Source organism: Fundulus heteroclitus, chromosome 20 (assembly GCF_011125445.2).
Source record: "Fundulus heteroclitus isolate FHET01 chromosome 20, MU-UCD_Fhet_4.1, whole genome shotgun sequence".
NCBI classification, from domain to species: Eukaryota; Metazoa; Chordata; class Actinopteri; order Cyprinodontiformes; family Fundulidae; genus Fundulus; species Fundulus heteroclitus.
In genome coordinates, this window is record NC_046380.1 from 4,391,462 (window position 1) to 4,419,041 (window position 27,580).

General features: G+C 38.6%; 1 protein-coding gene across 10 annotated transcripts in view; it reads right to left on the bottom strand.

Moving 5' to 3' along the window:
- The window catches only part of slmapa (sarcolemma associated protein a), an 82,844-nt gene that overhangs the window by 15,955 nt on the left and 39,309 nt on the right, over positions 1-27,580 (bottom strand). For 4 of the 10 annotated variants that reach the window (XM_036151585.1, XM_036151593.1, XM_036151594.1 and 1 more), the window contains 13 exons: positions 21,928-21,990; positions 20,307-20,402; positions 19,240-19,311; positions 17,657-17,797; positions 15,197-15,334; positions 14,940-15,108; positions 11,444-11,494; positions 9,208-9,342; positions 5,686-5,748; positions 2,248-2,307; positions 2,042-2,116; positions 1,872-1,952; positions 904-963 (listed from right to left, as the gene is read on the bottom strand). In XM_036151585.1, the coding sequence (XP_036007478.1) occupies positions 904-963; positions 1,872-1,952; positions 2,042-2,116; positions 2,248-2,307; positions 5,686-5,748; positions 9,208-9,342; positions 11,444-11,494; positions 14,940-15,108; positions 15,197-15,334; positions 17,657-17,797; positions 19,240-19,311; positions 20,307-20,402; positions 21,928-21,990 (1,204 nt within the window). The remainder of the gene's footprint in view (positions 1-903; positions 964-1,871; positions 1,953-2,041; positions 2,117-2,247; positions 2,308-5,685; positions 5,749-9,207; positions 9,343-11,443; positions 11,495-14,939; positions 15,109-15,196; positions 15,335-17,656; positions 17,798-19,239; positions 19,312-20,306; positions 20,403-21,927; positions 21,991-27,580) is intronic. The other 6 variants (XM_036151590.1, XM_036151591.1, XM_036151587.1 and 3 more) reach the window with 5 other exon arrangements.

Here is a 27,580-nt window from a genome sequence, read left to right on the forward strand (position 1 = left end):
TTCAAGGTCTGGAAAACAGTGTTTCAAAATTCCATACTTATTAAGACTTTCAACACTTGCACAAGCACCCTGTAGAAGTGCATTCATGTAGCCTGGAGTCAGCCTGGAGTACGCACTAGCAACAATAAACCTAGTTAATTAATTCAATATAAAAGTAACATTTATTTTGGCCTTATGTTAGAAACAAGGCAGTGTAGTCCAGCTACTCTGTCCTCCTCACAGAGACGGATAGAGAGATGTGGACGTGAAGGGACGGACTGCAAAAAAGGAACTAAAAGTAAGTAAAATTTTCTTGAAATTAGTGTATTTTTCCTTGATTTGAGCATCTAAATAAGACTATTTGTCAATAGAATGAGTATTTTTACCCCCAGAATAATATAATTAGAAATAAGATGGACATGAATTGTTCTTATTTTAAGTGCAAAAATCTTTTTCCACTGGCAAATATTCTTAGTTCCTTGCTCAAATCAAAGACAAACACACCAATTTCAAGAAAACTTTCCTCACTTTTAGTTCCCTTTTTGCAGTGGGAGTGATATTAAACACTTGGGAGGAATATTTAATGCGCCTTATGGTCCAAAAAATCCGGTGTTAAACGCTTAAGTGACCATCAGGGTTTCAACGTGTTTTCCAATTCAAACAACTTGGAAACAGCAACTTTTCACATTTTGAATAAATGTTGGTAAATTTGAGGATCAGAACAAACGAGTAATTGTTTGATGCAGCAAATCAAAGATAACCAATTATATTAACGTATAAAGCAATGTAAACACATTTTTTTTTTGTTTTTTTTTGGAGATTTAAAATAAACAGAACTTTTTGTGTGTTTTCCCCCATGCTAAATCCAAATCTCAAACTTTGCCAGGCTGCAGAAAGCAGCGTAAATGAGCCGGTTCTGGTTACCTTTCAGGAGAGCGACTCTGTTCTGGGGTTCATTCAGATCCTGGTCGTTCATGTTGCCATCTGAAACACAAACACGATTACTGTACAGCCATAATTTAAACATTTCATGGTATTTATTTGTGCACCAACAGAAGATCTGAACGTAGCTGTAATTATTTAGAATCAGAGTCATGAATGGATCATTGCAAATTCAGTTTTCTCCTAATGAAGTCCGGAGTTTATTGTCCTTTTGGTGAAATTTGTTGTCGTGTCACTATATTGATTTCAAGGACAATATTCAGCACAGAAGAAAAAGAAATAAACCATTTAAGGAAGGAAGTTTGGTGACTTAAAAATCCTTCTGTTAGTCTATAAATCCCTGAATTAGCACCTAAATCCATCACAGACTTGTTATCAGGGCATCAACCCTCCAGACCACTCAGGTCTTCTGGCTCCAGCCTGCTCTGCAGAACCAGAACCAGACACGGAGAAGCAGCATTTAGTTCCTATGCTCCACTGATCTGGAACAAACTCCCAGAAAACTGAAAAAGTGCTGAAAGTTCCTTTAAATCAAGATAAAAAATTTGTTTAGGATTTTAAATGTTCTAGTTAAACTGCTTTCACTGAAACATAATTAGTTTAGCTTTGTAGTCCAACTGTTTTTAATGTCTGCTTTTAGTTTCTACTTTCATGTTTTATTTTGTTTCTACATTTTATTCCTATTTGCTTTTATTCTGTTTTATTTCCCCCACTACATCTTAATCATGTAAAGCACTTTGCGTTATCTCTGTACTGAAATATGATATATAAATAAATTTGCCTTGCCTTAGTGGGAAAAAGCAACAGGTAAGAATGAGAAGATTGTCGAGAAAAATCTTCTGATTTTCAGAGAGTGGGTTTCACTTTCTGATACGAGGAACAAAAATTAACTATTGAACACTTTTTTGATAGTCCTAAGTTTTTGTGCTGGTATTTTGGTTTCTGCTGACCTGACGTGTCGTCGCTGCTGCGATCTTTGCTGGGACTCAGCGTGTCGGACATGTCGGACTCTTTGCCGTCCATCTGATTTCCTGTTGAGACGAGAACAAAAAAATAATAAAAACTCTGAATACCTGCTGAGATTAAAGCGTTAAAGGTGAACCACGTCTGCAACCGTTACCTTTGAGGCGATCAGGGCTGGCCAGGAGGTCGTCTTCTGGCGTTTGGCTGTTCTGCAGGTGGGCGTCCATGACTTCTACAGACACCCAGGTGCATTTTACACGTTAGGGCTAATTGTTTTTTAATTATTTACGGTTCGTCTCTTTTGTTTTTCTCCTGGCTCAGAGTATAAGAGCTCAGTCAAATCACAAACTGAATCACTCCTACCGTCAAAGTTGGCCAGTTTGTGTATTGAAGAGCAGACGTTCTCCTTCAGCTGTTTCACCGCTGCAGAAACAACAGAAACAAAAACAAGTTGGCGAATAAGACAAAAAAAAAAAAAAATGCTCAATGAGTTGGAGAAATGTTGCTCTTCAGTTTTAGATTTTTTTTTTTTCCTTCAATCTAAATTATTTGTGCATGAATTTACAGCAGCTCGTTAGAGGACTTAAAGCTGCACCTGTCGACGCACACGTTGTGTTTAACAAACTTAGTAGCTTTAAAAGATTAAAACAGCAAATATTTTGCTGTGGTTTTACTGTTCGGCTATCAGTTTGCATTAAACCAGCATCAGTCGGCTAGTTTCTGGATCATCAGCGACTTGAAGACGAGGCTCTGCGGCAGACAAAGCTTTTCCGGCAAGCTGCAGGCTCGTCTCCTCCCGAGGAGGGCGGTGCAGCGTCACGTTTGCCACCAGCGCAGAGCTTCCTCAACATCGGCAGCAGGTGGAGAAACAGACTCTAAGCACTGAGACCGTTTCAGTCACTATAATAAACCCGTGCTGTAAAAACAGAAGATCGCCGAGTCCACAGAGCGACGTTTTTCCTCTCACTGCCGAATTCATTCACTCTCACACGAGCCCAGAGCAAACATAGCAAAAACAAACCGACATTTATATAAAAAATACACCTTATACAACAAAGACTTTTTAGTTTGCTACCAAAGCCACACATGCTTCTTCTCCTTCTGAGTTTATAAGCTATTTAAATAATACATTTATACCAGCTAAAGCAAAACACAAATATAACAGCTGGTGGCAAATATCCGTGTAGACGAGCAGGCAGGTTTTCTGTGAGTCATTTAAACTTTAATCTGTATTTAAACTGTTTGATGACGACATGAGGAGAGGCCTGGACCACGGCTGATACCGGATCATCAGGGAAACATCGTCAAACAGCTCCAGTAAAAACATTTAGCCGACTGTAAGACAGCAGAACACCTGACAACTATTCTGTGTCCTTATGGTGCTGCAGATCTACAGATCCAGGAAACCGTTCCCGACATTCCCGTCTCTGATTAATGAAAAAACAGGCAGAGAGGAAGTCGTACTGTTTATTCACGACGGTACGACTGCTGGAGTTTCTCGCCATCTCTACAGCAGCTTGGCGGCAGAAGTTACGCTGAGATATGCGCAGAAACAGCCGACCAGCCTTTGGCTCATTACTGCCACCTGCTGGACTGGAGGTGTAGTGCAGTTTTCTTCACAACTTTCTCTACAGGCGGATTTAAATATAATTTCTGTTGCGTTTCGGAGCAGCGGACACAGAAAGCAGGTAAAATTACCCGGATTAAAGGAATCCCAGGACTTTCTGTGGAAAAAAGGGGTATTATAGGCCGACCCATGCGCACCTCTTTACAGCTAAGAACAGGAAACAGAGGCAGCAATTCAAACAGACTCACCAACACTGGACAATGCTAAAAAAAAAAAAAAAAAGTGTTCGCTGGTCAGGTGAGTCTTGGTTTAAGCTACAACACGCAGATTGTTGTGTCAGTATTCACTGTAAACAACACAAAAACCAGGATCGCCAAGCAGATCCTGTCTTCAAACGTTCAGGGCGCTGCCAGCGGGATCATTGTAGGGCTGGGCGATATGGATTAAAAAAAAAAAAATCTCCGATTTTATCATACCAAATCCGATTAATCGATTTTTTTCCTCCTTTTTGTTTCATAAAAAGAAATTAAAGAAATTATTTTAAAACCTTGCTTTTTATGTCAAGTATTTCGTCAGGGAGTCGACCTGAATTCAAAGAGCAACTAAAAACAAGCTGTGAAACATGCTTGTAAATCAAGATGGCAGCCGTGCCATTATAAACAATGAAAATATAACAAAACATTTGCTGCTAGTGGTTTTATACATTGAGCTAAGAACAGGCTTCACTGCACTTGTGAACATCAAACTAACTTAAAAAAAAGTAAATAAGTGAATGAAGTACCTCGTATTATGGTAAAAAAAAGTTTCCACTTAACAATATTTTGACAATAATTTTGCCTAAACATATATTCAGCATCACATGCTGTTCTCTTCATGGAAACCCAATGAGTGTATTGGCAAAATAAAATCCAGATTTTTCAAAAATGAAATCTTAAAGAATTGTAAATTCGAATTAATCGATTAAATCGATTTATCGCCCAGCCCTAGATCATTGTGCGGTGAATCTTTTCGCTTATAAAGCGACTGAGCAACGCTTAAACCACACCACCTAGCCGGGTGTTGTTGCGTATCGTCTTCGTCGGCGTAACCACCACGCCTCCGTCGAACGCCTCTTTCGGGAAGATAACGGACTACGTTGCAAAGCTCAGATCGTCTAAAACTTCGTATCTTAAACCTGACAATGGGTTCCCTGTTCTCCCAACCTCAACCCAAAACGAAGAGACGTGGTGAACAATCGCAGAGAAATCTGCAGCCGCCGCTTGGTGGCATCATATCAGTACGGAGCAAAACCTGTGGAAGGTTTCAGGCAACTTGCTGCATCTTCGCAATGAAGGATTTAGACAGTTGTGACGGTAACATAAGGTCCAAAAAGACATTAGCAAGGTGAACCCAATAAAGAGGAAGGTGTATACACTGCAAAAACTGACCTAAAAATAAGTAAAATGTTCTTAAAATGTGTGTTTTTGTCCTTGATTTGAGCAGGTAAATAATATTATCTGCCAATGGAATGAGTATTTTGACCCCTAAAATAAGATAATTAGACATCCTGCACTTGAAATAAGATGGAGATGAATTGTTCTTATTTTAAGTGCAAAAATCTTATTCCATTGGCAAATCATCTTCTTTACTTGCTCAAATCAAGGACAGATACACTCATTTTAAGAAGATTTTACTTATTTTTAGTTCCGTTTTTGCAGTGTATACACTGCAAAAACGGAACTCAAAGTAAGAAACTTTTTCTTGAAATTTAGGTATTTTTCCTTGATTTGAGCAGCTAAATGAGACTATTTGCCAATGGAATAAGATTTTTGCACTTAAAATAAAAACAATTCATCTCCATCATCTTATTTCAAGTGCAGGATATCTAATTATCTTATTTTACAGGTTAAAAATACTCATTCCATTGTCAAAATAGTCTTATTTAACTGCTCAAATGAAGTAAAAATATACCAATTTCAAAAAAATTTTACTTGCTTTGAGTTCCCTTTTTGCAGTGTAAAAAAAAAAAAACTACAAAAAACACTGGATGACCACAAAAACAATAAGACACTTGCTCAGTTTAAAAAAAAAAGGTGTAAAAATGCACTTTTCCCCAAACAAACTTGATATTTAAAACCTAAAACCCCGACTTTGACGAACATTTACAGGTTTAAACTTTCTCAGTGTGCGTCCGGCCTGCAGGCGGGCCGTGAGGACATGGATGAGGACAGCAGGAAAAGCATGTTCGTACTCACGCGGACACTCAATCAACTGTGGGATTCTAGTCGACTCTCCTCCACTGTTGACATGACAGTTGTCTGACGGAAACAAAAACAACCGACTTAACTTTTGACGACTTGCAGACGGCAGTTTGGGATTAAAGGTTACGGTTTTGATTCTGCTCATCGCAGCCAGAAGGAAACATCTGAAGGAGGATTTGCTTGTTGTTGTTGTCGTTGTCATCATAAGAAAATTAGAAAACAAATCGTTTAAAAAAAGGGGGGCCTTTTTCTCCCCTTCCACCATCTTGCTCTGGTTAAATCGTGTGTGTAGTGAGTGAATAACAAACACTACGATTTGATTTTCTGGTATAAATAAGCAGAATCAAAAACAACTGTAGATTCAGAATGGGTTCCTAACACCCAACACTACACTGACGAAGATGAGCGGAGCCGCAGAGAGGACTGTGCGACGGTAAAGACAAAAATAAATAAAAAGATAGAAGCGGTTAAAGCATGGCAGAGCTGACAAATAACGCTGACAGACATAAAACAAATAAAAAAAAAAAGGCAGAAAGACGTTCGCCAGACAGGACAGAAATCAAAGATATTTTCCCGACTGTAACGTGATCATAATGCAAACAAACAACTCGGTCCAACATCACAAACCGCAGAGTTTTAAACCAACTGATCCAACAGAGCGACACTGAAGCTCAACGGAAAAATACAACCAGGGAGACGTTTCATGTCTGCGTTTCTCTCCTTCTTTTCCAGGCCCTCAACTCGCCGTACAAATAAAATAAAGATGATAAAACGGCACATTTAAGGCAGCAAACCAGGGGGGCCCGGTGTTTTACACAAGAAAAATTCATACATATAAATTTAATTTCCCATTAGTCCCACATATCAAAGTAACGTTAGAAGTTTGAAGAACAGTGGCCCCGAAAAAAGGTTTTCATACCCCCTGAACTTTTCCACGTTCTTTTTAACTAAACCACTAATTTCTCCATGTATTTCAGTGGGATTTTGTGTGAAAGTTGTTCTTGGATTGTCCCATTTTCAGCTCCATCCAAACCCCCATCAACTTTGTTCACAGCTAAAAACAACAACCCTAACAGTAGAGCTGTGCTTAAAAATCGATACAAAGATTAACATCAATGTTTTTATTAGGGCTGAACGATTTTGGAAAATAATCTAATTGCGATTTTTTTTCTTAATATTGCGATTTAATGCGATTTTTTTTCCAGTTTAATTTATCATGTCTTTTTAAACATATACAAACAACAAATCATTTTGTTTCCTCGCTGTGCAGATTAGTTGATAAAAGACCCACAGCATCTAAACTCAGAGCAGAAATTATCACGTTCTGGCTACAATATATTTCAACTAAAATTGCAATTTTGACTTTTCTCTGCGTTTACCACAAGCAACAAAGATGGCCTCTAAATAAAGATGTTTGTAAACAAGGACTATTTAAAACAAGAACTTTTAATGTTTCTATTAATCAGAATATTGTTCAAGAGAACAGCTTTTAATTGATTTGGACATAAATCCTTGTTGAACATAAAGTCCAACCAACAAACAAGTCTATGTATTAAACTGATTGACCTGTACTTAATGCTATGTATGATTATATAAACTCTAAAACAAGTAATAAAATTAGATTATCTCACTGCTGCAACTGTCTTCCCTTCCATGTGGAGGCAAACCCACTTTAAACATTTTACCAACACCTAATGGACGCGTCTGATTCCATAATTGTTACATAGCCAAAAATTGCAGACTGCGATTTGGAAATTGCGTTTTTTTAAATTGCGATTATATTGAAAATGCGATTAATTGTTCAGCCCTAGTTTTTATAAAACAATTTAATATCGATATTCTGGCTTTCAATATTGATATACCTCCCAACCCCTAGGGGGCGTTATTACAGCGCAACCATTACTGTTCACAGCGAGGAAGAGAGACGAATTTGCAAAACGGCTGACAGGATTTTAGAAGCGCCTTCATCCCTAAAATCAGACGTTTGGGCACATTTTTGGTTTCAGTGATACATCAAAAATGTATTGAGCCAAATGCTTTTTATGTTCCTGTTAATATATTAGTGTTCAATAAATTGAACATAAATATAATATTTGGCTGGTTTTGTTGATTGAATGACTTTAGCATTAGTTAATAATTAGCATTAATTAGCATTAGCATGAGCATTAATTTGAAAGTAATAAATATCGATACTGGAGTCAGACCAGACTCTTTATGCATTTGCCCCAACTAGGAATGCACCATTTATTGGCATTAACGTCGGTATCGGCCGATGTTAGTTAACAGCCAATGTTTATTAGCAGCTTGAGGCTGTCTGTCTTGCAGCTGAGGGAGGGCGGGGGGGGGGGGGGCCATGAGGTGTTTGTTTGGTCCTGTGACGGTGATGGCGACGCAGCACAGGATAGTGGCGCTGATTCAAGGCTGGTTCACGGTTGACACGCGTACGTTCCACGTGGAATTGAGGCTCTCAGACACGTCTGCAGCATTTATGCTCCGTACGGCTTCTCCTCTGAAGTAGCACTATTCTCCTAGACTCTAGAGGGCAGCGTTGTGCTCCTACACCAGGCGTACTACACCCCACTGTCCACGTAGTTAGTTAAAACCACCATAAACCTGGTTTTACTGAAGCCGAGAAGCAATGTCAGCGGTGTGGCCGCTTTTTCACGCTGTCAGAAGGGTAGGAGAATGAATATGAAATATGCATGTAATATGTGTAAATATCAGTTATTGGCCATAAAAGCAGTATTTATATTGGACATAGATATCGGCCCAAATTATCTCATCGCTGCCTCCCTAATTCCAACAATGCCCTGGACTTTATTTGGGTCGTCAGGACGCTGAACACAAAACGCTCCGGTGCTTTTTACTTTTGCACAGATTTGGTAACTCGTGCATCATAAGGTTCCACTTCATAATTACGAGCCACTTTTATTAATTCATATTTAATTCCTAATTTATATTATGAATAATATTATTTTAATTCATAATTCATATTTAATTCATAATTACGAGCCACTTTGAGTTGGTTTATCACATAAAATCCCAATTTAAATACACACAAGTGTCTGGCTGCTATGCAGCAAAGGGTGGAAAAAGTTAAAGGGGTGTGAATACTTTCACGGGTCGCTGTATATGAAAATTTTTTAAAGAGCCACATCTCAGGAAAACAAACATTTGCGCTCATAACATGTTCTTAGTGCTTTTTTTTTGTTTGCCATTGATTTACAGAAAGGGTTTGACTATAAAACAGTGAAGCTTTAGCTAATTTAGGAAGAACCGGAAAAAATAAAATAAAGGTCCAGAGCAGAAGGACCTGGTCTCTAAACTAAACGATGGATTTATAAAGAGTAAAATTATGCTGTAAACTATAAAGCTGGATATTACAGACATTGGTCATCCCTCTGGCTTGTTTAATGATTTAAATCATCTTGCTGTAACTTTATTCTAACGTTTTGCTCTAGAGAACCAAAAGTCTCAAGCAGGACGGACTTTTGTGAGGATAATTAGACTAACTACCATCGTTCTCTTCATCTCCACCAACTGCACCATCATCTGTATCCGCCCGGTCTCCGTCGCGGTTCTCAGAGGTCGGCAGGCTCTGCTCGTCTTCCACGGGCTCCTCTACGGGTCCGAGGGAGACAATGTCCACATCTGTCGTGTGACCAGATCAGATACACAGACCGTTGGGTTTACCAGCCACACGCATGCACAGATCACGGCGTAAAATAAGGGGCAGGCTCCTTCAGGAGGCGGCTGCTGTGTGCAGAGTGTGCGGTGAGGCAGACGCCCTCACAGGCTCACAGGACAGTGTCAATCAACCAGAAGTCAATCAGTGACCAAAAGCATCTTTTACCCCCAAAAACAGGAAGGAGAAAACCAAGCAGTGGACAGTTTGGAAACCGTGGAAAAAAACAACCCAGATTGTCCAAGAAGGTTTAGATGTGACAAGAGTGCCAACATGCCGCCTGAGACGAGCCGCCTCAGAAACACGACGCCCAGCGGCCAATTAACGGACTCAACCCCAGCGTCGAGCCAATTAACCAATCAACAGCCTCTGTGGTCAGAACCGCCGGGATTACGGCGCACTTCTGCTGAGAAAACAACCGTGAAAGAGGCCTCTTTAGAGATTTCCCTCTAATTTAAGCATCTAAAAGAGGAACGTTCTTCTAACCCACTTTATGCTGCAGCGACATCTGCTGTAGAACGAGGCATCGAGTCAAAGGGTTTATTAATAATAAAACATTCCACACTTCAAAACAACCTAAATTAAACCTGATTTGATCTCAGAAATTAATGCGCAGCTGTTTTAAAACCCTAAAAAATAATAAAAAAAAAGAAAGCACCGAAATAAATCCAGCTGTTTAACTTACACAGATTTATTTGGTGAAACTAAAGCTTTGAGTTAAAAATCCAGAACACCATGCACTGCAAAAACACAACTAAAATAAGTTAAAATCTTCTTGAAATTAGTGCGTTTGTCCTTTATTTGAGCAGGTAAATAAGATAATCTGCCAATGGAATGAGATTTTTGCACTTAAAATAGGAAGAACTCATCTCCGTCAACTTATTTCAAGTGCATTATATCTAATTATCTTATTTTAGGGGTAAAATTACTCTTTACATTGGCAGATAATCTTATTTACCTGCTCAAATCAAGGATAAATACACTAATTTTAAGAAAATTTTACTGATTTTTAGTTCTGTTTTTGCAGTGTGTAAACTATCTGAATACGGAAGCAGCAGAGAAATATTTTACATTTTAACATTAATGATAAAGTCAAAGTGACTCCAATCCATAGATAAATTATTTGTCTGAAGAATAAAAATTTGTGAATATCTGGGTTAACTCCTTGGCTCACGGCGCTCTTTGTTTTCTGTCACACGTTTTCAGATCAAACTCATTTTAATATCAAAGATAGTGAGGATAAATACAAAAAAAGCTGTTTTCAGAAAGACATTTCATTGATTTAAGAGGAAAAAAAATGAGTCCAAACAAGCCTGGTCCTGCTCTACTCTGCTTTTGTGTCATTTCAGCCACATTTGAGGATTTCCAACCACAAAACAACAAGTTTAAGGTCACAGAACCGGACTTTGACTAGACCACTCCAAAATATTCTCTAATAAAAAGTGAAAAATGCGGCCCATTAAAATGCGGCTAATCAGAGTTAATTATTTAACGAGGGGGGGATTTCTACTATCCACCCGGACCCAAACTGGTTTGGATATCTTTCTTAAAAAAGCAGCTTTTTTAAATAAAGAAATAGCGTTTAAGGACTTTTTCTCTGATATTAATAAATTCATGATGATCTGAAACAACAAAGTGTGACAAAAAAAAAAAAAGCCAAAATAGAAGAAATCCTGCAAGGATGAGACTGTAAGGGGGAATAATTACCCACCTTAACTGTCTCTTAGTTGATTTATTTTTTATTTTTATTAAAACCAATAATTTAATCTCTGGATAATTCGACTGAACACATTTAGTTAAAAAAAAGGGAAGTTTTACGGCACATTTCAACATGTTTCAGCCCCACGACGGGGACCAGAGGACAACACGAAGCGTGAAGCATCACACCAAAACCGACGAGACGAAAAGAGACGAGAAGCCAGACGTCCACCACAGCGGACAGACGGAGGAGAAACGGAAATCATGCAGGAAGGCGTCATGCATCGTTAGTGCAGGATGAAGACGTTGGCAGCCGGCGGACGGCGAGGGAGAGAGAGGACGCGGCGTCCCAGGGACGTGTGGACTCACCCAGACTGTTGCTCTCCTTATTGCTTTTCTCTTGCAGCTGCTCTAAACGCACTGCAAACAACGACAACAGCAGCAGCAGCAGAGAGAGAGAGAGAGGCGGTGACTAACGGGAACGCCCAGGCGCACCTCACCGCTCGTCACCGACCGTTTAAGGTTTACCAAAAAGCATAAAGTCCGGATCACATCCGGTTTATACACTGCTCAAAAAAAAAAAAAAAAAAAAAAAAATTAAAGGAGCGCTTTTTTAATCCCAGGATAATATTAGGGCAGATAATCTTGTTTATGTTGGATCTGGAGCTGGTTGTTGTGAATTTGACTTTGTAAAGAGCCTTGAGATGACATGTTTCACACTGCAAAAAGGAACTAAAAGTAAGTCAAATTTTCTTGAAATTAGTGTATCTGTCCTTCATTTGAGCAGGTAAATAAGATAAACTGCCAATGGAATAGGATTTTTGCACTTAAAGTAGGAAGAACTCATCTCCATCAACTTATTCCAAGTGAAGTATATCTAATTATCTTATTTTAGGGGTCAAAATACTAATTCCACTGGCAGATAGTCTTATTTACCTTCTCAAATCAAGGACAAAAACCCTCATTTCAAGAACATTTTACTTACTTTTTGTTGTCTTTTTGCAGTGCATGAATCGGTGCTTTATAAATTAAATTTAATTAATCAGAGACACTTAAGCCGGGCGTACACTGTACGATTTTATGTCCTTTTTGGGACGATTCTTCAGTCGTGTGAGAATGTTCTGGATCGGGCCGAGTTTCATTAAACCCTGTGAGGTTTAATAATATTTATTAATATTTATCAAATTAAGTAGTTTAGCTCCCAACACATTAACCAGTCCATGTCAGATTAGAGATCCAGCAGGATCTTCTCTCCAATCCAGATCTGAAGCGTTTTCAAAGCGCACCTTTAATTTCTTTTTATTTTATTTTTTTTTAAGTAGTGTATTTTACATCTAGTTCCTTTATAGGGATAAACAAGACATTTGAAAATTTACCACCAACAAACTTCATAGAAAAAGGTTACTGTTACTATTATAAGATAAATGTATCTCCAGTGCTGATGCACAAAAGTATTCACACCTCAATCTTTTCCACTATTTGTTAAAACCACAAACATTTTATTTTATCAGGATTTTATGGGACAGACTAATACAGATTAGCATCTAACGGCTAAATGGTTAAGAGTCTTTTGGGTTATATCTAAAAGCTCTGGACATCATTGTTTACTTTTTACTTCTTAATCTCAACTTTTGTCTCTATGGACAACAGCTTTAAAGCCGATTAAACTGTGTTGGCGCTTGTCGGTGTAACTTATTCTGCATATTTAAAGTGTAACTCACCCCCAAACCAACTTTCTTTAGCTAACAAACTGTTAGCATGGTTCTCTTATAGTTCTGTCTACATATCCTGGTGATTATTTTTGACAAATAGCTGCACATTTGCAGAAATCCTGCTCTTAGGTCTAGAACCGTCAGTGTGGCGCCCTGCTAAGGTTGAACGCACGTCCTGCATTTAATCACGATCAGCGCTGCTGTCGGTTCAAAGGTTTTTGTGACGTGTCGGCAGCTCTCCGGCTGTGGGGGAAGAAAGCAGCTCCGGCTTGTGCCTCCGTAGCAATTTGGAGCTTGAAAGGTGAGTTTTACAGTCCTATCGATTTTCAGTTTAGCGCTTTATTAGCTTAGCATCGTTTATTCAGCATTTATTTAGCTTTTACCAGTAGACCAAACCGCTCCCCCTCCCCTCCTCCGCACGTTTCCTGGTCCGCAGGGATCCGCCTCCTCGCGGCACATTTATAAGTGTGAGATCGGGCGGTGTAAGGCTCTGGTACTGAGTGAGTTACACTTTAATATCCAACTAGATCGCTCCGATCTGAATTTTGTTCCATATAAAAGCAGGACAATAAAAGACTTTTTATCTGCATGTAGAAACTGAGGTTTCCACCTTGGCTAAATAACTTCAGCTCATTCTGGACTGGATGACGTTTTGCCACAGATTCTCTGTTGAGGTCTGGACTTTGACTAGGCCGTTCTAACCATAAATCTGCTTTGATCTGAACCGCTCCGCCGTAACTCAGGCTCTATTACTAGGGCTGCTGTTGAACCCGGTCTCAACTCTGGTTCTGTGGTACCGCTGAAGAAAAGCCGACAACAATGCTGCCACCAGCGTCTTTCGTTGTGGGGATGGTTTTCCTGCACAGGCAGTAGGGCTGAACAATTAATCGCATTTTCAATATAATCGCGATTTGAAAAAAACGCAATTTCCAAAATCGCCGAGGTCTGCAATTTTTTGGCTATGTAACAATCAGGGAATTAGACGCGTCCATTAGACGTTGGTAAAATGTTTAAAGTGGGTTTGCCTCCACATGGAAGGGAAGACAGTTGCAGCAGTGAGATAATCTAATTTTATTACTTGTTTTAGAGTTTATATAATCATACATAGCATTAAGTACAGGTCAATCAGTTTAATACATAGACTTGCTTGTTGGTTGCACTTTATGTTCAACAAGGATTGATGTCCAAATCAACTAAAAGCTGTTCTCTTGAATAATATTCTGATTAATAGAAACATTAAAAGTTCTTGTTTTAAATAGTCCTTGTTTACACACATCTTATTTAGAGGCCATTTTTGTTGTTTGTGGTTAACACAGAGAAAAGTCAAAATTGCAATTTTGGTTCAAATATATTGTAGGCAGAACGCAATAATTTCTGCTCTGAGTTTAGATGCTGCGGGTCTTTTAGCAACTAATCTGCACAGCGAGGAAACAAAATGATTTGTTGTTTGTATATGTTTAAAAAGACATGATAAATTAAACTGGAAAAACAAATCACATTAAATCACAATATTAAGAAAAATAAATAAATCGCAATTAGATTATTTTCCAAAATCGTTCGGCCTTAACAGGCAGCATTTTGGACGCCATTTCTTTCCCCTCATCTGATCAGGACATCTTCCACATGCTCACTTACACGGGCTCTGACTGTCAGTCGACGTCTTTTGGCATACTTAGTTCATATTTAACCATTTTCCTGTCAGGACGATGGATTAAAAACAGCGTAGAGTTTAGTTTTGGACGCCGCTTTATAACCAAACCCTGCTTTGAGCCTCTCCACAGCTTCCTCTCTGCTCCGTCTTCATGATGCTGTTTATTAACTAAAAGTTAACCTACAAAGGTTTCCCAGAACATTTACGCTGGATTAACATCCTACTTTAAGTTACGCACGCATGAAAGCTGCTTGTCGACTGAAGCTATTTAGGTGCGCTGGATTTTATTCAGAGGTAAAGTGGCTGAAAACAAAAGCAAACTTTTCTGATTTTTATTAGCAAAAACTTTGAAAAGCATGATTTTGCTTCCCGACTGAGAAGGAAACAAAATTCACTAGTTTGTGGTTATAAAGCAGACAAAAAGGTGAATAAGTCCAGAGGTGTGAATACTTTTGTGGGACAGTGAAAAGGTAAAGCGACACCGCGGCTGTGCGTCTCGTACCCTGCAGGGCTGCAAGCCTCTCGTTTGTGAAGTCGTTGTCGGCCTGCAGAGCCTCGATGCGAGCCTGGAGGACCTGCTCCTTCTCCTCCATCTCCTCGATGCGCATCTCCAGCTCCCGCTTCTCCGTCGCCCCCTGCAGGGTCAGCTCCTCCTGCCTCCCCTCTGCAGCCTAAAGGAGAAAGGAGAAAAGGAGAAACGATGAAGCAACAGAAGGCAGGCAGACGAAGAATATTAAGAGTCGTTTCTGCAGGCGTCACCTTAATCTTGTCGGTGAGCTCCTTGATCTCGTTGACGGCAGCGTTGTACTTGTTGGCCAGCTCCCTCAGCTCCTCCTGACTCCTCTCAGACATCTCCTTCAGGTGGGTGCACTCGTCCTCCGTGTTGCTGAGCGACCGCTGCAGCAGCAACAACAACAACAACACCAACGTTTGCTTTCACTCAGACTAAACAGCAGCTGTGGGGCAGCCAGACTCTCGGCTTTCACATGAGAGAAAACCTCAGACTGCAGCAGGAAATCTAGGAAGGAGCCTGAATTATCATCCAGAGTTCACCTGTTGGAGATGTTGCTCAAATGGAAACAATATCTGCTTAAAATAATGGTCCAGAGAAAAAAAAAAAACAACAACAAATACGACCTGAATTTCTAAAGCTACTCTTAAATGACCCAGTTGCTGTTAAACACCAGACACTGTCCGCTCTGATGATCACAGTTTCAGTTTTGGGAGCGTTTGCTGTGTTCTTCGGTCTATAAGTTGCACTTTTTTTCCCCACACTTTGGCTGATCCTGCAACTTATATATCAATTTTAAACGGTAATTCATACTCAACATGAACCAAGTAGTAAACATTACCATCTAATGCGCTCTATGCTTGTGAAAACTATCCTGCTCCTGAGCCACTTAATAATTAATTGAAACATTAACATATAAATAGCAAAGACTGAACAAATGTTTATATGTAGTTTCACGGTTTCAGTCTGTATTCACGCAGCGGAGCGTTGAGTGGTGCAGCTCTAAGAAAACAGACCGAGACAGAACTCTGATATTGGGCTGTATGTGAAGCTAATAGCAGCTAGCGTTAGCTTACAGCTCTGTTGTCCGAGTGATTTACAACTTCGCTGATGTACGTGAGCTTTATGTTGCTGTGAAACATCTGCGCCTTACTGTTAGCTTAGCATGTAGCACCGTTACTAGTAGGGCTGAACAATTAATTGCATTTTCAATATAATCGTGATTTTAAAAAAAAAATAAAAACGCAATTACCAAATCGCAGAGGTCTGCAATTTTTGGCTATGTAACAATCAGGGAATCAGACACGTCCATTAGGTGTCAGTAAAATGTTTAAAGTGGGTTTGCCTCCACATGGAAGGGAAGACAGTTGCAGCAGTGAGATAATCTAATTTTATTACTTGTTTTAGAGTTTATATAATCATACAAGGCATTAAATACTGGTTAATCAGTTTAATACATAGACTTGTTTGTTGGTTGCACTTTATGTTGAACAAGGATTGATGTCCAAATCAATTAAAATCTGTTCTCTTGAATAATATTCTGATCAATAGAAACATTAAAAGTTCTTGTTTAAAATAGTCATTGTTTACAAACATCTTTATTTAGAGGCCATTTTTGTTGCTTGTGGTTAATGCGGAAAAAAGTCAAAATTGCAATTTTTTGGTTGAAATATATCGTAGGCAGAACGCAATCATTTCTGCTCTGAGTTTAGATGCTGCGGGTCTTGTAGCAACTAATCCACATGGAGAGGAAACAAATTGATTTGTTGTTTTTATATATTTTAAAACACATGATAGATTAAACTGGGAAAAAAAATCTCATTAAATCACAATATTAAGAAAGAAAATCGCAATTAGATTATTTTCCAAAATCATTCAGCCCTAGTTACTAGTTTGTTTAATTTAAGTGTAACAGCCGTTAAAAACCTTCCCGGTAGGAGCTGCTAGCTTGTTATGCTAATTTATCGCGTTCATCCTCCCAGGTATGTTCCATGTTATTCAGCCTGCTGTGGATGCAGCTGTGCTAATTAATAAATTGGTTTACCAGATTAAATGTCAGTTTTGATCTTGGATTGTGTGAAATAACTTTCTAAATAAATCTGACTTATCCTGTATGTTTTTTCCCCCTCTTTATGACGCATTTCCTGACTGATAGACTTTAGACAGCTTTATTTGTCATTTTGTATGCACAAAGTGCGTACAGAACGAAACTTTGTTTGCATACAGCTTGAAAAATCACAGTAAATTGCACTAATTTTCAGGATAAAGATGCAGCAGCGATTTATGTAAACAACTGAAATGTAAACAATGTAAAACAATGTAACAATGTAAACAATACAGGGGAAATAGACAGTGTGCTATTCATGGTATCCAGATGCAGCAGGGATTTATGTAAACAATAGCGACTTTTAGTCCAAAATAATAAAAAAAGTTGTTATTCAACCACTGCATAATGTTTGCAATCCAACAATCCATGAAAGTGTGGCTCTAAACATGCCATTAAAATGCACAATAGTCATAGTTGCTCCAAAGTGGTGCACATTTCCTGACTTTTCTTCTTAGCAATCAAGCTTTAAATAGCTTTAGGCTGACCTACCATCATCTAAACTAATCTCTGCTTCTCTAAACTAAGACCAATCTGTGGGAGAGTAAAACGAAGTAAAGGTATTAAGAACTTTTCACATCTCTTATGTCTAATAAAGACGTACCTCCACCTCGGACAGCTTCCTGACCACCTCGATCTTCTCCTGCAGGACTCTTCTCAGCGACTCCTTCGCTGTGGTCTCATAGTTGTGTTTGTCCTCCTGAAGAGCCAGGAGCTCCTTCCGGATCCCCTCCTCGCTCTGAGACTATTATTTTACAAGTTCAGGAAAATAAAACAGATCAAGTTTAGTGAAGAACGTCCCTGGTTTATTAGAGCAGCGGCCAAAAGTTCAGACTTTATTTTCTATTTAAAGACATTTTTCACAACTAAAATTAACGTCATATAAGACCTACAATGTAAAAAGTAATAGTAAACAAGATAATTATAATGCAGCATAGGGCCATCAAATTAATAACTATAGCAGTTAAATTATTGTCGTTACCATTTTGTAATAATATCACCCTGTAATTGTAAAAAGTGCAAATAATTGAGGAATAATTGAGTTTGTATTGGAATATTCAGGTTTATGCTCCTACCTACTGCTTTTCAAACATGGAAGAAGGAAATATAAAGTGTTATTTGTTATTAGGTTAAATATAAGTTTGTCCACTTGTGTTTTTATTGGCTCTGCCATGTAATTTAAGTCTATTGCATTTACAACAAGGTTAATAGATACAGTTTTGCTCTTTTTTCACCCCATCTGTGCCTCCATCACTCTCTGACTTTTAGCATTTTGGGGCGACACGTCATTATTGTTCGCTGTGAGCATCTGCTGCAGGGTGACTTTGTCCAACTGGCTAAATATTACATTAGCATACAGTTCAGAACATTCTTAGTCAGCAATTATAGTAGGGCTCCAACAATTACAAGACATTTACCGACTAATTGTTGGAAATAAATAACGAAAGATTATTGACGCAAGGATTTATGCGTTGACACGTCGTTTAAAAATATATAAACATTGCTGTGGTCTCAAAGTTTCCCTTTCAGTGGTGAAGTTTATATGACATGCAGTTCACTGAGGCTGCAGCAGGGGGCAGCATAGCGTCAGCTCCAATGAATCACACCACTGCAGCGCCAAGAAACTAAAAGTTAGCAAAGCTTCGTACATCACACTTTCTTTGATGCAAAATTAACTTTTAGATTGATTTTAGGCGAGAATGTGGCTGTTTGAAGCTTAAATATCTCCTTGGTTTATCAAGATTTAGGATTAATTGTGAAATAATTACCGTTATGTCGGATGTAGCTAAGCAGGAGACGGCCTCCGGGGAGGACAGACTGGTTTAAATCAGATATATCTAATATATCTAACAGGTATTATTGGGTTTGTTTCAGTGTTTATTTATCACTGAGATTAATGTTTCAGATTAAAGTGAAGCTACATGACAGGGTAGTTTTTAATTTAACTTTCATGTCTGACTAGAGCGATGGATTTGATTTGGAAATGAATAATTTGCTTGTTTTTAAATTGCCTAATTAAAGAGAACAAACCTGACTGCAGACACGTTAATATGCTCCTCTTTTTTTTATGCTACAGTTTAAAATCTTTGTAATCATTGAGCAACGTTAAAAGCTTGAAATATTGTTTTAAAACCATTTTTACAGTAAAAACAAAAATCTGCTGCCCTGTTTATGTGCTGTTCTTACCTTGGAGTAGGCCTGTAACTGACTGCCCATCACCTCCAGCCTGGACAGCAGGCGGTCCTCATCTATCAGCGCCTGACGGACGCAGAGTTTACCGTGAGTCGAGTTTAGAGGAGAGGAAGAGGTGCAAACGTCTCACCTTCATCACCAAACACATTTCTACCTGGGCGGTCAAGTTGTTGCAAAGTGTCTCCAACAAATAAACTGAAGCCGACGTAATCAGAGTGCTTTCAATCAGCATTATCTAACCGTGAGAAGTTCCCTTTATAACGCTTTTCTGCATGGTTGGAGAGCGGAGAGAAAGAACTTAATCTGAGTGGAAGGTTGCTCATTTAGCTGTAAAGCCTTCACCCACACACTGCAGAAAGGGAACTAAAAGTACGTAAAAATTTCTTGAAATGAGAATTTTGCTTGATTTGAGGAGCTAATTAAGTCTATTCAGTCAGTCAGTCAACTTTATTGTCAATTTCTTCATATGCTCCAGACATACAAAGAGATCGAAATTACGTTTCTCACTATCCCACGGTGAAGACAAGACATATTTACCAGACTAAGTACACAGACAACATAACATTCAGATAAAAGTAAATAAGAGGGCACATGCAGTGAAGAAATAAATAAAAGCAGCAAAATTTGGTTTTAAAATTGTACATGGACAGTCAATAAAATATTCATGCAAAAATAAAATATTAGTGCAAAAGTTCTGTTTTTTTAGTATTAATAGGAGTCATTATGTAAGTGCTGCATTTTCTGGATAAAAACAACAAGTTTCAAAGTGCACAAGTGTGCAGGTGGAGACAAAATGGAATGAGTATTTTTACCCCTAAAATAAGGTAATTAGATATAATGCACTTGAAATAAGATGATTGAGATGAGTTCTTCCCATTTTAAGTGCAAAAATCTTACTCCATTGGCAAACAGTCTTATTTACCTGCTCAAAAATCCACTGATTTCATGAAAATTCCACTTACTTCTAGTTCCCTTTTTGCAGTGCAAGCTTTCATAACAGAGACTTGAATAAATAAAGCTGGTGCATTATAAGGCGAGGCGTTACAGGGCGTGGCTCCTACCTGCCAGCTGCTCTCCGAGGCCTCCTGGGTGGTGGTGAGGAGCCGCTGCAGAGTGGCCAGCTTCTGCTCCAACATCTGCTCTCTGTGTAAGGCCTCCTGCAGAAATGGACAATTTTATTGTCATTTGCTCCTCCGAATGGGGCTGGGCAATATGGATTAAAAAATAAATCTCCGATTTTATCATACCAAATCCGATTAAATCGATTTTTTCCTCCTTTTTGTTTCATAAAAAGAAATTAAAGAAATTATTTTAAAACCTTGCTTTTTATGTCAAGCATTTCGTCAGGGAGTTGACCTGAATTCAAAGTGCAACTAAAAACAAGCTGTGAAACATGCTTGTAAAACAAGATGGCAGCCGTGCCATTATAAACAATGAAAATATAACAAAACATTTGCTGCTAGTGGTTTTACACATTGAGCTAAGAACAGGCTTCACTGCACTTGTGAACTTCAAACTAAGTTAAAAAAAAAAAAAGTAAATAAGTGAATGAAGTACCTCGTATTATGGTAAAAAAAAGTTTCCACTTAACAATATTTTGACAAAACATTTGCCTAAACATATATTCAGCATCACATGCTGTTCTCTTCATGGAAACCCAATGAGTGTATTGGCAAAATAAAATCCAGATTTTCCAAAAAAGAAATCTTAAAGAATTGTAAATTCGAATTAATTGATTAAATCGATTTATCGCCCAGCCCTACCTCCGAACGAATAAACACCACAGCTGCCAGTTTGCAGCCGGTTAAAAATGACAACGTTACACATGTCCGCAGCTCCAGAAATGGAAAAACATGAGCATAAACTGAGTTGTGTGTTTTTTTTAAGCTTATCCTGTGATTTTAACTTGATTCCTTTATTTAACCAGGTAAAAAAATATATATTTTCCAAGCATGACCTGTTGTAAAATAGGTTACAATGATAGATATGTTACAGCTTATTTTAAAATGATGAAATATCTATATATAAACGATCTTTTATACTACTTATCCAGTGCCACCTGGCAAAAAGCCCATTTACAGTCAACAGTGTGTTTACTTTGTGGAAGAGTTTAGTTGCATAATTTCAGACGCTACTATATAAAATTAGCTTGTTGATTATAGCGACTGGTACGACTAATATGTATGGACAAGTGGACAAATTTCCCCATTGTGAGACAATAAAGGTCTTTCTATTCTATTCTATTCCAACACGTTTTGTCTGCAAATAAAAAGGAAACAACCCACTGGTCTTTCACACGGAAATTTTTTCTGCTAATATATTTTTGCTTTTCTTGAGAAGTGCACAATATCTGTTATTTGCTTTTAATATTTTTACTGATGGAAATATAAACCGGTTTAACTACAGAGGCAAACAAGGTATTTACTTCAAACTGGATAAAAATCCTTGTGGATCATAGACGTTTCACAGCCACTGTGAACGGCTCAATGCTGTTCAGAGATTTAATTATAATAACGAAGCATCTCTCAAAGCCAAAGTCACATCAAAGGCAAGTTAACAGCGAATAAAACATTCAATATCATTTGTAAAAGTGAAGGAATTGAACCTGGGTTAAAGCGTGAGGAACAATAAAAGTGGGACAGTGCAGTTGCACGGGGCGGCCTGTAGGTGTCAGTGTCGTACCTGTAAATACTGGGAGAGCTGGAACAGTTCCTGAGAGTACATGCTGGGCGTGTTGGCGGCCACCTGGACAAATCACACACAGACAGGGAACAGATCAGTGCTTAAAATCACTGGCTCTGCAGGAGCAGATAAGCACAATGTGGAGATAAAAGCCACTTTTTCAACCAGATGATTTATTGTTTGTTTTTGTTTTAACACAAGCGCCGGTTCAGAGTTCAGAACCGGTTCTGGACTGGTATGAGGAAGCAGGCAGCAAAAACACCTGATGGAATGCTGAGTTTATTTAAATCTGTGGTTCTCCGTGGGGACATTATGGACAAATCCTGCTAAACGGGACAACAGCATCACCTGCTGGTAGTCTAAACATGCAGTCAGTATGAGGAGCAAGGGATTCTGGGTAAGCCTCTGAGCATGCCATTGAGGTATGTGGACAAATAATATTAATGCGCTCCTGTTACGGCTGTAAGTTTTTCACCCAGTGGTGCACACTGGGCTCTATATCAAATATGCAAAACTGGCTGTGGCAGCACGTGCCTGGGATTGGCTGTATGGACGTTAGACCCGCCTCCAGCATGCTGGGCTCCTGATTGGACCATTTTTTGTCTGCTTGTTAGTTTACCGCTTGTTAAATATGAAAAAGACCCAACTTAGAGATTTGGTTTGGTACACTTGGAAGAAGTGTTGAGTTGAGTGCCTCTCCCCGTTTGTGTTTGTTGTTGGGTTTGTTTAGCTTAGAAACTGTTATTTATTTCCCGTTTATTTATGTTAATCTGGTTAAACATGTTGAATGTTGTCTCTTTTTGTTATAAAAAAACAACAACTTTGTAAATAAACCTTTAATTAATTCCAACAATTACTCTTTACCCCGGTCTAGCAGCCAAATGTGGGCGTAACAACTCCTTAAAGGGAATAAAAGTTGATGCAACTGTTTCTAATTATCAGCGTCTTGACATTAGTCTCGCCATATTTTCAGCAGCTCGTCTATTTCAGGTCTCTCTACTTTATTAATGATGGGATTCACAGCTAAAAGCGAGAAAGAGAGCGACTGTGCCGTCTCTGCAGGCAGGGAACATTTTATCTTCATCTTTTGTTTTTAATCAGCCACACGTCAAGACTAAAAACGCTTCGTATTGTTTACCTTTTTTAGAATTTTGAATACCTGCGCACGCGCCACACCGTCTGACTTGCCGTCGCGCACACTGGCGTAACGTGAGCGCGTCAGCATAATCGGCATGTGGGACAACCAATAGATAAGGCGATACACCCAGAACATGAGAGACAGAGGTTATTGAGAGCAGGATCAAAACTCTGACCAATCCCTGACATTCGGTCCGAACGGCAGTGATTGGTCAGAGTTTTTATAGGCTTGCAGCTCCCACAAAGATTGATTTTTAACCTCTTTTTTCTGAATACATAATGTATTTACTACTTCAGGATGGAAGGACGATTTTACCCAGTTTAACAAAAAGTTTCTGAACCGGATTACCAGCTATAGCTTTAATGGTAGGTAGATTCTTGGTTTGTATCTGTACTTATAACTAGTGTTAGTTATAAGTACAGATAGCGATACCAGTATCGTACAGGGCCCCGATCCAGCACTAAAATGGTGGTATCGGTATCGGTGAGTACCAATAAATAGGCACCGATACCATTTTGATGTTTGTATGTCACTTGAACGCAGCCTTCTCTCTCCTGACTAGTATTATAGATGTTATATAAGTTCATGAAAGTTGCACTATTTTGGCATTTGAGAGCCAAAACTCAGGGTTTAAAAAGAGATTATTCAATTATTAATGTAATTTTACTGTCTTACTTTTGCACTACTATAATACGTGTTATAATTTCACAAATGTTGCACTATTTTGGCATTTGAGAGGCAAAAGTTTATTCAACTATCGTCACCCATTCCAGGTAGGCAATAAAAAGTTCTACTACCCTAAGTAGTATGTAGTTCTTCATATATACACACACACACACACATCAATTTCAAACAGATGGTATCGGTATCGACCAATACTGCACAGCAAGGTATCGGGTATCGGTCCAAAAAATAGCATCGGCGCAACACTACTTATAACCATATCCAAATCATCTTTATCTAAAAAACAGAATTTGATGTGATTCACCGGGTTCCCAGTGAACCTGACTGGATTTTTTTTTTTTTTTTTTTAATCAGGTCAGTGTTTGGTCATCACAATGACCAGTAGACTAAAAGGGAAACACCTGACTTGTTCTGACATGAAATCTGACAGAAAGGAGGTTTTGTGCTCAGTTATTCAAAATGCTGTTTTTAAACACAAAGACTCATTATGAATGCAGCTCTATTGAGAAAGTTTGTTTTTTGTTTCAGGGTATAGACGTTTATAGGTAATAACAGCTCAGAAACAATCACGTTTGTTACTTTTTCCGTCGTGTTTAAAGTCCACTGCTGCTTCTGTTGTCTGAGCTGGGGTCAATGAGGCCAAGTTCAAATGTTAAGTCTGAACACTAACTGAGCAGCAGGCTCGATCTTTAGGCCTCTTTAAGATAAGATGAGGGCCTCTACAGGCTTCTCAGCCAGAGACTGAACGACTCTGAATGAGACAGAATGTCTTATGAGACCAGGAAGAGCAGATCCCGCTTTAGGACAGTTAATTATATCAGAGGAGAGGTTCAAATCTAATCACAGCTCCTCTCAAACACGCTCACACATCAGCCCGCATTCCTCGGATACGTTCCACCGAGGCCACGCCGTTTCACACTGAACAGAGAGACCCAGCAGCAGGAGCGAACTCAACACCTCGTTCCAACAACAAACCACTATCCTTCGAGGCAACGCCGTGCATTTAATGTGAAAACAGCCAAGAGACACGTTTGTAAAAAATACTTTGTAGTGAAGTCAGCACTAACAGCCACCTGGTGAGATAAATGTTCTCTATAAAGTTGAAAGAGTCAACTTGGATTTATTTACTCCTCACTCAGACTACATTACCACATACTGGCCAATTTTCGGCACCCTACTTCTTTCTCCTACTACTCTCCATTAAGGCAATATCTGCAGTTATTGCTGTGATTAACTTTATGTTCTTCTCTCTGTTGCTTGCTGCCCTTTCTATGTTTAGCTGAGACAGCTTCACAGAGAGAGACAGACTCTGGTGCCAATAACTTCACCTTCTGTCTCTATAGAGGATACATTTTGCCCTGGCTTTCTATCCTTAACCTCTTCTCTCTCGTGGACAAAACCATTAAGGAACAACTGCTGCCGCAAATAATATGGGCTGCTTTACAGCTCATAGATTGTGTTTCTGTGTCAAAGCTCGTCTGTTTAGCCGTGCATCTCGTAGATGACGCCACTAAAAAGAGATACTGCTACCTTTAACTCTTTATCTTTAAAATAGCAAGTCCCTGTAGGAGAATAGCCTCTCTGTGTTTTTGTCTATCAGCTCTGTAAAACCTCCAGTTGGTCACGACGGATGGCCGTTCACACTCAGCGCGGTTCGGCTGGAGGGTTCTTCGTGTTAAAAAGGGATTTCAGGCATTGTAATGACAATGGAGGATCACCACCATGTGGGTGGGTCGTCACAGCAATGGAGCCCAAAAAGCAACGTCTGCTGCAACTCGCTGTTCGGCAGCAGGGTTGATTTCAGCGTTGCCATTTTAGATTAAATTAGATTAGATTCAACTTTATTGTCATTACACAGGTACAAGGCAACGAAATGCAGTTTAGGTCTAACAAGAAGTGCAATAGCAGCAAGTGCAGGATAAATAATGGTTCCATAAGTATAGGACATGGATTTTTACTAAATAAATATAGAGATGAATACTATTATAAACAGAATTTTACTGATAGATTTGTCCTGTGAATATAATCTATAGCTAACTAGTATTGTGAACTAAATTTACAGCTGGATATGTACTGAATATAACATACAGAGTTTTTACAGATATGTACAATAGCATAATATACAGATGGTTGTTATTATAACAGAGTTTATAGGTGAAAATGTACTATGAATATATGTACAGATGGTTATTACTATAGGCAGAATTGTGAGCATAATATACAGATGGCTATTACTATAAACTGAATAAATAAAGTTTGGACAGAAGCTATCCGAATTAAAGTGCAGTGGAAGGTAATTTCATACTACAGATAAAGCATGGTATTGCAAATTTATATGTAAACAATTTTCCTTAAAGCCTAGAATACTTTCAGTCGTTGTTATGAGTTTTTACAAATGGTGGGTTGGATTCCTGTAACTGAGTCGCTCTCATTGTCCCAGCAGTGATGCCACTCCTCAGCTAATCAGTGACCCGCTGTCGTCTGGCGTCACATTTTCAGCTCACTATGGTCCCCAGGCAAGTTAATGCTTACAGGTACATAGCCACGTTATATGCTTGTACGAAAAGAACAAAAACTGTTTGATCATGGTAAAATAAAGTTATATACACCAAGCCTCCATTTTGATAATGTTTTGATGTTCCTTTGTGAGACTGGATAAGAATACAGCGCCAGGCGCGATTAGCAGATATAAACAGACGTGGCGCCATCTAGTGACAGTATCACAGAACTGTCATAATGCCGGTTTGCTTAATTAATAACTCAAAATTAAATAATGGCGGACTGAGCCTGACTCGTAGTAAAGCAGCAGCACGGCGTTATCGAGGACCAACCGATATTAATTAAATAAACCGAAATGCAACAACTTTAAGAGCCAGTCAGTCAACTCTGCGTCACATCTGAGCCTCGGCAGGTTTAGCGTCTGATTCAGTGAACACCAGAGAAATTCCAGGCTTTTCTCACTAGGAATCATATTTTCTTGTGTTTTTTTATTCCACTTGATCTTGGATGTTTCTTCATTGTTTCGCTGGGAGATGCTAATAGCCATTAGCCGGTTCCTTGTTTTAACCATAGACATAATATAAGAGTAGACGCGTCATTGGGCGGGTTCTGTCTATGCTGCGATGCGTCAGAGCGTCCGCCATGTTAAATGTGGCAAATCTGCAGTTACTCAGTCACTTAAACAGTATCAGAGGGACTTTAATCTCTGAATATACTTTGTATTCGTAGTATTTTTTTGTAATATTACAAGTTTATTTTCGTACCCTTTAGCTTCATTCTCCTGAATTTATTCTCCTAAAGAATAAAAATATTTAAAATAATCTAACCTGGCCCTATTACTCCAGGAGTGAAATAATTCTGCAAACTGTGGTTATTCTGGAAATGTTCCCCCTTAATTCTCATAATATGATGTTTTTATCAGAACATTATCACTTTTGTGTTTGTTTGTTCGTTTATTTTTACTTTATTGACCTAGGACTTTTTTTTCTCATATTGTTAATTTTACCTCTTTAATACTCCCCCAAAAAGTCTGTTCCTAAAGGTTCACATGTGACACGGTTTTATGAAATAATGAAGAACACAATGTTTAGATTTAACAAATTGATCCTTATATTCATAACACATACACACACAAATAAATATAAATATATATATATATATATATATATATATATATATATATATATATATATATATATATATATATATATATATATATATATATATATATATATATATATATATATATATGTGTGTGTGTGTGTGTGTGTGTATTTATTGCAGCACAGGAATGAGGCATCTTCTCTGATCCACGTTCAAAATAACAGAACC